The sequence below is a fragment of the Urocampus carinirostris genome, chromosome 12, assembly GCF_059441175.1.
Source record: "Urocampus carinirostris isolate Australia breed hairy pipefish chromosome 12, RoL_Ucar_1.0, whole genome shotgun sequence".
Lineage (NCBI taxonomy): Eukaryota > Metazoa > Chordata > Actinopteri > Syngnathiformes > Syngnathidae > Urocampus > Urocampus carinirostris.
The window spans coordinates 16,899,731-16,912,317 of record NC_142360.1 but is presented as its reverse complement, the minus strand read 5'-3'; the positions used below and the strand labels follow the sequence as shown (position 1 = coordinate 16,912,317).

General features: G+C 38.4%; 1 protein-coding gene across 1 annotated transcript in view; it reads right to left on the bottom strand.

The window, feature by feature from the left end:
- Positions 1-434: 434 nt before the first annotated feature.
- Positions 435-12,587, bottom strand: part of ap1m3 (adaptor related protein complex 1 subunit mu 3) — a 28,502-nt gene continuing 16,349 nt past the window's right edge. The window contains exons 5-12 of the mRNA XM_088349557.1: positions 11,139-11,286; positions 8,862-8,988; positions 6,800-6,942; positions 4,493-4,564; positions 4,106-4,264; positions 2,234-2,359; positions 2,071-2,146; positions 435-916 (exon numbers count right to left, since the gene is read on the bottom strand). Coding sequence (XP_088205683.1) covers positions 894-916; positions 2,071-2,146; positions 2,234-2,359; positions 4,106-4,264; positions 4,493-4,564; positions 6,800-6,942; positions 8,862-8,988; positions 11,139-11,286 — 874 coding nt within the window. The 3' untranslated portion in view covers positions 435-893. The remainder of the gene's footprint in view (positions 917-2,070; positions 2,147-2,233; positions 2,360-4,105; positions 4,265-4,492; positions 4,565-6,799; positions 6,943-8,861; positions 8,989-11,138; positions 11,287-12,587) is intronic.

The following is a 12,587-nucleotide window of genomic DNA, read 5'->3' as shown; positions in this document are numbered from 1 at the left end:
CAAACGGTACTAGTCAGCAATACAATGCGCCGCCAAAGACTCAAATCTTGCACTGCCAGACGTGTCCCCCGACTGCAGGCACTACACGTCCCAATCCGTCTTTGGATCACTACAGAGCATTTGGATGATCCAGAAGAGGACTGGGAGAATGTGTTACAGTCAGATAAAACCAAATATAACTTTTTAGGAGAAACACAGGTTCTCGTTTCTGGGGAGAAAGAATAGGGAATTGCATCTGAATAACACCATACCCACTGTTTTTCTGCAAAGGCACCAGGACAACTGATCACGGTAAAGGAAATGATGAATGGGGCAATGTATGGAGAGATTTTGAGAGAAAATCTCCTATCAGCAAGGGCACTGAAGATGAAACGTGGCAGGGTTTTTTAGCATAACAATGATACCAAACACACGACCAGGGCAACAAAGGAGTGGCCTAGCCAGTTTCAGATCTCAACACCATAGATAATTTGTGGGGGGAGTCGAAAGTCCGTGATGCCTGATGTCACCACCAAAACATCACTGCTCTAAGAGGAATGAGCCAAATTACAAGCCCCATTGTGTAAAAGCCTGTAAAGTGTTACAGAAAACGTTTGGCGCCGCCATTGTTGCCAACAAAGGATACAAAGCGTACGAAGTATTAAGAAAGAGTTTTGGTATTGACCAAATACTTTTTCTCACCATGGTTCTCAAATCTTTTTTAAAATATCAAACAATGTAATTTCCTTTTTTTCCCACACACACCGTCTTTTGTGGTTGAGGTTTACCCATGTTGACAATTACAGGCCTCTCTAATATTTTCAAGTGGGAAAACTTGCACTATTAGTGGTTTACTAAATACTTTTTTCCCCACTGTACATAATAGGCATCCATCTAGCAGCATCCTCGCCCCTTTAGTTTGTCCGGAGCTGGTAATCTAGAAAGAGATGGAACAGCAGAGCATTACCACATACTGTAACTTTTGTCCCCGTCATCACTCCTGTACATCCTATAATTGGCAATGTCAAAACCTTAAACAAGATTTACAATGATACTATCTGCAGTTACGGCTCACTAAATCAAGCACTCAATAATTGCTCTCCTTGGGCCAAGGTATCCGACTTTAATGACTCGGGCCATTAGAAACACTGCAAATGTGAATCTAAAATGCGGTAGTGCATTTTTTAATTATTAACTGTATCTACACTATTATATGTAAACAACACTATATACAGATGTCTACTACAAAAAAGTAACACATTATGTCGCAATTAGCACACCTTTCCAGACAGAGGTCAATCTTAATCAATGAGACCAGTAAAGCCTTCAATCTTAATTAAATCATTGATACACCCATACATCCATTTTCTGCGCCGATTATCCTCGCTCAGGTCGCGGGGGTGCTGGAGCCCATCCCAGCTAACTTTAGGCAGTGGGTGGGGGACAAACTTAACCGGTTGCCGGCCGGTTTCAGGGCACACAGTGACAGACAAACCACTTCCTACACACTGAGGGAATAAGTTGTACCGGCCAAATAATCCAATTTTCGGAATATAGGAGGAAACCGGAGTGCCCGAAAACACACTTAGACACGGGGGAGAAACTTCAAACCCTGCATGGGAAGGCTGCGATAGCTGGAGTCTAACCCTGGACCTCCGCACCATGGGGCTGCACGCTAACCACCAATCCGTCGTGTCACCTAAACCATCAATCTTGCAAATTTGTTTTGATAATACAAAACTCACTAAACCCACTCAAATTTAGAGGCCAATATAATCAAAACAGCGCTGCACACAACCTGACAGGTAGAAAGGAGAAACGATCAAGTTGTGCTCCTACTTCTATAGAAAATCTAAATATATAATAAGGAGGAACATAAATGCTGAGAATCTTTCTAACAACTAATTTCAGCTGATTTAACATTCTTCCCTGGCTCTGAGTGCCAAAAGCATCGCCGCTCTCAGTCCATTACCAATCGGCCAGATAATTATTGTGCATCCCTAATAAGGACTGAGTTTACCACCATACCATCATGCTTTTTATAGAATTTACTTGTGTAAGTGGTACTCAACAATTTCAGTGTATTTTTACCTCCACTTTGTGTGATGTAACGCACCCAAGGTAAGGCTTGGTAGCCACTCTTTTCGATAATCTTTAGGTAACGTACCTGGATACAAAAACAAAAATAACACATTTATGTCAATTGCACAAGAAATGGAGGTAAACTAAATACGTTGTTACCACAGACTCACACCTGAATACCAGACACAGTAAAATAGGGTATCTCAAAGTTGACAATTATGGGTCTCTTTGCGTCCATTTCATCGCTTTCTACGCTGGGTAGTCCAAAGTGTGCCCTCATGATGTACTCTTTGCCACCCTGCAGACACAAAGAAAAACAAAGTTATATGTGTATTTTGGTTGATTAATCCCGAATACCTTGGTTGCAGATCTCGGGGTATTGCACAAAAGTGGAATAAAGAAATCCAGGTTACCTGAATGAACGCAACTTGATCTAGTCTAAAGGCACAATTTGGTTTACTGAGGGGCTATGTCAAGCCAACTATAAATTTGGGATAAATGCACATTCAAAGCATCCCCAAATAGACCACAGGATCGATCGCATAATCACAGAAAATGAAAAAAAATGTTGCCCACTGTCTTTTGCGGCCGCTGAACAACAGATCCTTATCAAGTTTTATAAAGATGTGAAAGAAATGTAGCACAAGCACTGTTATCAAGTAAAGGGTGAAAGCATGCCCTAAAATTGTGCAACGGTTCAATGAAACTGGATGCTAATTGTGGTAAACGTTAATGTGCAATCACTGGTTCAGTGGTATAGGATTTGCCTGCCACGCAGGACGCCCGGTTTTGATTACCGGCCAATGCAACAAATGTTACATAAGCACACAAGTGTTAGCCTATTTATCCTTACATTCTTTTAATCTATTTTTTCCTCTTTTAAGCCTTTCATAACATGTTTCACCTGGAGAGTCACATCTAATCTCATTGTAAACAATGTTCACAACGTTGTTATCAAGGACAATAAAGACAATTTTAATTTGATTCTTAATCATTTAATGATTTGTTGTTGTTTTTCTATTTCATAATGTTTCATAAAGATCAAACGTCTCGAGGGAAGCGTGGAATGAGAGTTGTTGGACATATTTGAACAATATTACCCTTGTTAAAGATGTCTTGATAAAATATGCAGTTTTTGCGTCACATTTTAGAATCTTAAAAACAGCGATAATATAAATATTCATCACAGTTCTGCTGAAATTAATTGGTAATGAAATAAAACAAATAACTTTGCTACATAAATGACGAAAATGACTGCTGCAGTTATACAGTCAACAGGGTTTAATAATAATACTGCCTATATATCAAATATTAATGCAGGAAAATGAAAGTAAGAAATCATATTAAAAAAAGTCCATAAAAATGGTATAAAACCAATCAATTTTTCACATAAATGACAGTAGAACATGCCATATGTATTTCTGGGGATAATCTTAGACTTGCTAAGTTGGTCAGGAGCAGGCTAGCTGAAGAGAATAAGAAACCTTAGTAACTGAGCTCAGCTAAGTTTAACTTGCTTTCATGCAACAGACTTTAGGCTAAATTCAGCCCAGATAATAAACACATCCCGGCTTAGTCACTTATCTTGGTTTCTTGCAATAAGCCCCTGACCATATTATTTTAAGTCCGGCTGTCAATAAAGTTAGATGTACAGTCAGTCTTTGCTACAATATCCATAACATGTTCATGGACTTGGTATGTTATTTGTGAAAATAAATTCACAGCTACAGGATACCTGTATCATGAATCTTGTTAGAGTAATCCAGAACTTTTGCCATTTAGCCACAGAATTAAAGCTGCCTGTTTGGAACATTCTGGGATCAGACCTCATACTCTGGGCACTTGAACCAGATGCCACAAGGCAAACCAACCATTAGTCTTGTACATCAAAACACCAAGGAAATGAAGTAGAATTATTCACCAAAAATGTTTCTGTCTTCATATATCCGAGGTCAATACTTCTTAAAATGTTTTGAACATCAAACTTAAACCTAGCTCAAAGTCAATTTAAAACAATGGAAAGATTAGGATCCTCAGCACTAACCGGAAAAGATTTGATGTTCCACTGCACCCCATTTTTTTCGGGCACCCACTTGGCACTGCCTGTGCTGGTCTTGAACTTTGGTGAGTCGGCATCACTTGGCACTGGCACCAAAATGGACACGTTGTTGGCAGTTGACCGACTCTTAAACTGACTACGAGCCTGCAATGATGAATAAATGGCAAGCCGAATGCCATTTCAGAATGTTTCAGCACAGGGACACACAGGCACCAAATTTCCAATCTCAACCAACAATACAACCACCCCACTCATATCCTTTTAACAAGATGTGTGTCAAGAATACCCTCACAGTCCCAAACAGGTGGACAATTACTAAGTGGATAAAAATACAATGTTATAAGTTAATTATTGAAAATATTTTTTCATTACCTTCACTTTGATCTCGACTCGGCTATGGGAGAACTTCTCGATCACGCTATCGATCCATATAAGGGGCTTCACCTATCAAAGGGGCAAAAAAAAGTCGACAATTTCGGAATAGGCAGCATAGACCGTAAAGAATCACAAAAACAGACACATGTTATGTACGGCTATACTGTACTTATTACTTATCCAACCATCAATTCTGTGTGCAAGGAGACTTTGTTTATTGTTACATAATACAAAGTTCCCAAGTGGCCCCTATATATATATATATATATATATATATATATATATATATATATATATATATATAGATAACTCAATCAATTTCTTCCCACTCGCATTTCTTCCTGGTACTCCATATCTACAAACCACATTTTCAACCATTCCATCACCCACTCTAGCATTTAGGTCACCTAGTATTACCACTTTCCACCCCGCTTTCGCACTTGCCACACATTCGGACAAATCCTTCCAGAACTCCTCTCTCATCTCAGCACTTCTTTCTGAACCAGGTCCATATGCATTTATAAACACCCCACATTAATCGCACCCACCTCAATCTCGAAGATATCCCTTTCCACTCCCCCAGTTTTTCTTTTGCTTTCTAACTCACAAGTACAGCCACTCCTTCTCTAGCATGTCCACCCGTAACTTCAGACTTTTTAAGATACATACCTCCAAGCTGTAATTCACCCTTTCCTTTCATCTTTGTTTCACTCAAGGATAACACATCAAGCTTCCTTTTAGTCATCATCCTTCCGATCTCCTGTTTCATCCACTCAGTCGCTTTACTTCCACATCCTCTCACATTTAGTGACCCTATAACTAGGGTTTGCAACTAGGGTTTGCGAGACCTTTCGGTCTCCTACCCTCCTTTGCCTTGCTGTCTTTTAGAGAGTAGAGATAGAGAGGAGAGGATCCCCAGTCCCCACGCTCCCTCCACTTTAGTTGCCTCTTACGACACGCAGCGGACCACGGTGGGAGAATTCTCACATCTCCCAGCGGGAGAGGTCCCCTCACCACAGGACCATATAAATAAATATGACTCACTTAAAAAACAAGCACAAAAGATCAATAGTATAACTAAAAAATGTGAAAACATAGTCGGTTGTAAATTTACAACAAAATTAGTTACCAAAATGATTTTCCTGTATTACTTCCTGGGGCACAGCTGCAACAAAATGTTACCCATTGAAGATAATGGGATTAAAAAAATGTATATTGGTAAATGCGGTTACATAAATTTTGGGGAAAATTTTTTACAAGCAGTGAGCCTTAAGATTTTCTTCCAAGAGGAAAGTGTGCCATGGCTGATGATAGGCTGAGAAACCTATAGGTTGAGTACGTTTAATTACTTCGATGAAGACACCAAGTGCCGTAGCATTAGCAACTAATAATTATAGCCAATGCTATCGGAAGTGTCAAGGAAGTTCGGGGCACTTGAGTTGTAAAATTTACACACATACTAAGTGTTGCTCGTAATATTAGCATTATCAGCATTCACTTCCTCCTCTTTGATTACAACCACACATTTTGGAAAAATAAAAATTCAATCGCCCTGTGATTGGCTGGCCACCAGTTCAGGGTGTCCCTTGCCCACTGCCTGAAGATAGCTGGGATGGGCTCCAGCACCGCCACGACCCTACTGAGGATAAGCGGTTCAGATAATGGATGGATGCATGGATAGATAGCTATAAAGCGTTAACTTTAGTGGGATTTATAACGCCTGTCTGTGATTGGCTGGCAACCAGTCCAGGGCTCATTGCTCGATGTCAGCTGAGACATGGGCTTCAGCACCCCTGTGACCTTAAAGAGGATAAGCAGTTTGGAGAATGAACGAATGAATAATATCTGTATTATTGCTGTTATTAGTGTCAATAAATTTGTTCAAAAAAAAATAAAACAAAAAAAACAAAAAACTTGCATAGTAGTATGTGAAAAGTTTATCATAAGGGCTGGGGGAGAGCACATAAACAAAAACCTCCTTGAAAAGAATGCTGAAATCTAGGAGTGTCGTTGGGGTAGGTTGGACATTCTGAACATAATTTGGAATGGTCAGAAAACCTTTCAATTTTAACCAAGTAAATGAAGCAATTCCATCATCAGTGGTTGAAACGTTAAAGGTTACGAAATACTAAAATGGTTTCCAATCATTGTGGGTTAACTTTCTAGTCATTAAACGCAGATAAAGCTCATGCATAAAGGAAAAAAGCCAGAATAATTTGATGGTCATTGCAACAGTCAAACAAATACTGTTACACATTTTAAAAAAAAGTCTGCAACAGGCATGCGTATGCTTGGCCCACTCACCATTGTGTTGAGCCGGTAAGACATGAGCTCACTTTCCCCATCAGGTGGGATGAAAGAAATTGTGCGGTCATTCTGGAAGCGCGACAGACGCACGCACTGATGAAACTTAACATCTTCGAGCTCCACGGTTTTACTCTTGTCTCCTGAAACACACACACAAGCACACAACAAACAACAACATTGAGAGAGGGACGACTTATTTAAAACAAGATCAGGGAAATACAAACACAGTTTCGTCTTAGCCTTAACTAAAGCCAATCAAAGTGCCTTGGTCAAACATTTAATGATCATGGTCTGGTTTTTTTATGAAGGTTAAAGAGAGGAGCGGTTGTACATGAATTACTCAGAGTGCAACCATCTTCCTTTCTGAATAATTTTTGTATTAATCTCTCAATCAAGCCATAATGTGCCTTCCAAAATGCTCAAATAATTGCTGTATACAAGCCTTAAAAATAAATATATTCATCCCTAAATCTTTTAATCTAATATCTATCAGTCCCACTGTTTCCCTGTCCAAAGCTCACATAAACATTCAGCACTATAGCAAGTGAAAAATCACTTTGAGAGATGTTCCATAAGTACTAAGACCTGAGGGGGAATAACAAGTCTGTGCATGTGAACACAATCTAATGGGGAAGATGAGTGTCCCTAGTGGTTATTCTTTGAAACCCTTTCCCACTGGTCTGCAGGGTTTCAAGAAAAACAATAGGATAAAGAAAAAGTAAGCTGCAGTTGTAATGCATACTTTATTTAGTCATACAGACTAACAACCAATAAAATAGAGTGATTAAAGTGTCACATGATATGTCTATCTATCTACCTTGGTCTTATCCCTCAAGAGGGGTGACTGACAGCAAGACACACACATACAATAACAAAGAAAATAAAAAGGAAATAAATAGCAAAAAAAAAAAAAAAAAAAAAAAAAAAGATTCGTAAATGATATGATATGTAAACATCATTAATCCTAAGCATTTACGAACATAAATGTAAATGGATGTATGTAATGTAAATTAATGTAAAGCAAATCTTTCTCTGGAAGGTAAACAATCTGCTTTGTGTAAGTACGGGTTTTACCTTTGTTCTACATTTATTTCAATTTTTTCAACAAAGAGTTGAAAAACGATGCTACTCAGCTTCCTGTAATTGCGGATTTTGTCCAGTAGAGGAAGGTGTTTAACAAAATCCCGATTTCACTGCCTTGCCAATCAAAAGGAAAAGGTTTACATTTCAAATCTGCTTGTGTTATTGTCTGTGACTCTGTTATATGGGTTTTCCTTTCATAATTATTACTTAAAAACGTGTTCATTGAAAAGTATAGCATAGAGCAGGGGTCTGGAACCATTTTGACCCAAAGAGCCACAATAGCAAAATATTTGATCCTTTTTTTTTTTGGAGGAGAGCAAGCCATACCAAATATTTTGAGAGAAAATTCAGCAAAAGCTCCAAAGACGCTGACTCCTGGTGTGGAAAGTCCAGGGCATTGTGATTTTGATGGACTGTCCAGGGTAAGATCCATCCATCCATCCATTTTCTGGACTACTTATCTTCACTAGGGTCACAGGGGCGCTGAAGCCAATCCCATTCATTGTCGGGCAGGGGACACCCTGAATTGGTTGCCAGCCAGTTGCAGGGCACTCAAAGACAAACAACTAACATAATCATTCACACCAGGGGCAATTTGGACCTGCCAATCAACCTGCCATAAATGTTTGTGCAATGGAAGGAAACCAGAGTGCCCTGCGGAAACCCATGGAGGAGAGGACAGAAGCCGAATGCACCCTGGCCCTCCACACTAAAGGGCTGTGCGCTAACCACTCATCCGCTGTGTCGCCAGGATACATAATATTCCAATTTAGAAAGGCTGTGATTCCGATACAGGGCTGGCATGCATGATCATTTCCATAATCATATACATACCCTGGGCATGTCTCATCTGGCATCTATACAATATTTGATCAAACAGTAACAGGTACACTTAAAAACAACTCTTGGTTGTGGTGATCTGTCTCTTTACAATAACAATGCCTATAGACTTTGACACATGTGGGCTGTCACTTACTTCCAGTGATTTCAAAAAGAACTCTGTCATTTAAGCCCAGTCGGAGTTCAGGCATTCCTGATAGTGCCACTTTCAGCTTAATGCAGCCCAATATTTCACTTCGCAGGACATTGCCAGTCGCATTTACCTGTGAGAGAAGCAAATGATAAAGAATCAAGCAAACATATATAAGAATACCCAAACAGATTTGTTAAAAAATATCAAATCTAAAAATCTACAGTAATCAGTTTTACACATGTACTTAACTTATTCAGTGTCACAATGTAGAAATAGGTTTTCAGAAGCATTTTCCCTGAGTCCCAAAATGTAAAACTATACATATATTGTTTAAAACTATTTCAAAGGCTTTGATGCTGCTGATCAATAAGTACTGTACCTTTGGATACTATGTTAGTATGATAAACGACCACTAGATGCCAGAATTTGCTTCGATCAGCTCTTTGTCAACACACTTCATGCCTTGTTTTTTTCCGTGTCCACTGTATGGCCAGAGGTGGGTAGAATAGCCAAAACATTTACTTAAGTAAAAGTACTTTTACTTCAAAATAAAATTACTCAAGCAGTCATCCAAACACTGACTTGATTGAAAGTAAAAATTACTTGGTGAAAAAAATACAGAGTAACTGTCGCAACGTCGTATTTATTGATTTTTTTAAACAACCAATCAGATCATCAAATTATCAAAGTCCATCCAGTCAACAAAAAAATATATTTTAATTAACAGTATATTAATACAATCAACGTAAATACAAGTGCTTCAATGAACAATATAATGTAAATAGTATGAATCAAATAGATTAATTAAGCAAATGTAGCACCAAGTAGCACATTGAAAGCCCCAATACTTGTCTTCACAGGCTCTGCAAACTGAACAACAAGCTAGCCCATGAACTCGAACAAAGGAGACATTGTATATTGTAGCTGGCGCTTTGCACCCTTTTTAAGGGGAACATACTTTCAATGTGGAGCCAGGGGTGCTCCTCTTGTGTTTTCATATTGAGTATTGCTGGGCGACATTTTCAATCTGTTTCATCCGTAGACAACCCCCTCCTCGCTGAAATTGAATATGGTCACGTGACAACGTTTCTACGTATGTTTGATTGCTCAAACATGGTAGAGCCTGGCGGAGTTCTGCGTCAAAATAAATGTGCCTTGGTGGAGACAGACATACGCGTACTTACGCAGAGGGGATTTATTAAGAAACGACTTCAATGCTGCCTAATTTGAAATTCATATGCGTAGTCGTTTTTTTTTTCTTTTAACCTAAATCCATATCAAATGTCATTAACATCCAGTTGTTTACTTGCCATCGAAAAATGAGCCTCTTGCTGACGATGCACACAATTAACAGAGGAACGTGACCATTTCTGAACATTAAGATCATCAGCAGTCTATGCATATTGATTTAAAAATCAGGGTTCCCATAGGATGTTTCCATTCAATTATAAGACTTATAAGACAGCCAATGAAAATTTAGAACCAATCTCGCAACGAATGGATTTTGGGCGTCGGCCGGGCAACCCTAGGATGGAGGTCAGAACTGCCGCAGTTCCAGATGACTGCGGTGGTACCGCCGCGACGGGTTTGGGTGTCAGCTGGGTGACACTTATTCCCTGGTGCAGTCTAAACCCAGTAATACATAAAATCACGACACCACAACAGGTAAAACTACAACTTCCAACAACACACTCAATAAAGACTTGTAATTGCTCAAATTTCAAGGAGAAATGCTATATTAGCTGAAAGAAGCACAGGGGTAGGTATTAACGTGTATGACCATGACTGCACAAGGCTCTTAGCCCATTATACAAAGGTTTACAACAGACTTGCATTTTGCTCCAGGGGTTATAAATTTCAAAGGAATCTATTTGTTCCTTTTGAAATTAACCGGTGAGTTAGTATATCTAAAACACAATTTCATAAATCTTAGATGGACCATCTCTTACCCACTTCTTGTAATTGTAATTTTATTTTTGTATGTTTTACGTTTGAGGTCATGTTTTTTATGCAAATAAACTGATGAACACATCTTTACATTATTTAAACTTTAAAGTGACCCAACTAATCTGTCATTTAAATTTTTAATCTGGTCCCTGTGAGTTCATGTTGCCTGGATTATTTTTGCTTCCTGTTAAACTATTACTAAACTATGACTTGAAAGTATTGTGACTTTATTACTCTTGATAGTTCTCTCTTGTCACGTTTCCCATCAAAACGGTCTTATTTCTTGTCACAATGGACCACTAAAAATGATTTCTTTAAAAAAGAAGTCCTCACCAACAGATTTACTGACTCAATAACATCCATAAAAACTTCATTATTCCTGTACTTGATGCCCTCTGACCTCCAAGACACAGCGTTGGTGACAGTGGCAGGAGGCCGAACAGCCCCGATCTCTAACTTGTGGCCCTGTTGGGTAATGTACCTGGAAAACAAAAGGTAAAACTTGCGATAAAACAGTCACAACAGTACATAAGTGTCTTTGGTAGTCTAAAACAGCATTCTAATCAATATTGGCTTTAGGTTTAGCAAAAAAACAAAACAGAGTCTTTATTTTCTTCATAAGGCTCTGATTGTGAGAGATTGGACATTGCCAAACTTCCATGGCAAGCAGAGCAGCAATGAGATTTTGAATGCAACATGTGCTAGTCTATCAAGATGTTCAACATCTCCTGATCTACCAGAAGTTACATACAAGTTTATGTAATGTGTTTTTTTTTTTGCTTCAAATTATTTGGAACTGTTTGAGAGTTACTGATATATTTAATTAAACATATGGATTTGCATATAGCATTGCTGTCTAATGTGTATTTTTTATTAGATACTGTTAGAAAACGGTAAAATGTCATTGCATATACAATCATAATTATGTGCCTTTTTTGGTTATATCTGCTGAATTATTTAAATCGTCACACTTTTAATTAGGTTGTAGTCAGGGCTGGGAGGGTTACTTTAAAAGTGTAATTTGATACAGGTACTAGTTACCTGTTGAAAAATGTAATCAGTAACATGATCTGAATAAAAGATTTATGCAGTCATGTAACTTCATTACATCTGATAGGCCATAAAATTATAATTCAGATTAACCCCTTAACGTTCCTATAAATTGTCCTAAAATCCCAATCCATGACGTACCCAGTAAATTGAATGCTGTTCTTGAACCGTTTGGAGAACATGGATGGTTTGGGTTTCTTAAAGGGACTCTGATGTTTTGTAGAAAACTAAAATAATTACTGCAAATGCTACTAACATTGAGTAATCTGAGTTAGGACAGAAATAGAAGGTTTTTATTCCTCGCCTGAATTTTCTTTTTGCAATCAAAATCCTGCAGATGAGTGTAGCATAGGCACCTAAGCTGGGAAACAGGTGAGGTAATAGTTTAAAGTCTTACCTGGTACCTTGTCAAATTTGATCACAATGTGAAAAACTAAATATTATATTTTACCCATTTTTCTAAGGGAAGGTCTAGCCATCTCCAAAGGTGGCCATTTGGAGACTACAGGTTTACAGCCATGAAAAACTCTGCAACTATGTATTTTACTTTGGCCATATTTCTAGACATTTTATAAGAGTTGTAAATGATTCACTATTCTTTCCAGAAGTCAATCAATGATTGTGCACACTTGCTCGTTATAATGTCGCGTAAAAATGAATCACAAGTACTTTGGGGTCTAATTTGAATACAAATCGAATAAATGCATATCTTTCTTTTCAGAATTTAATTGG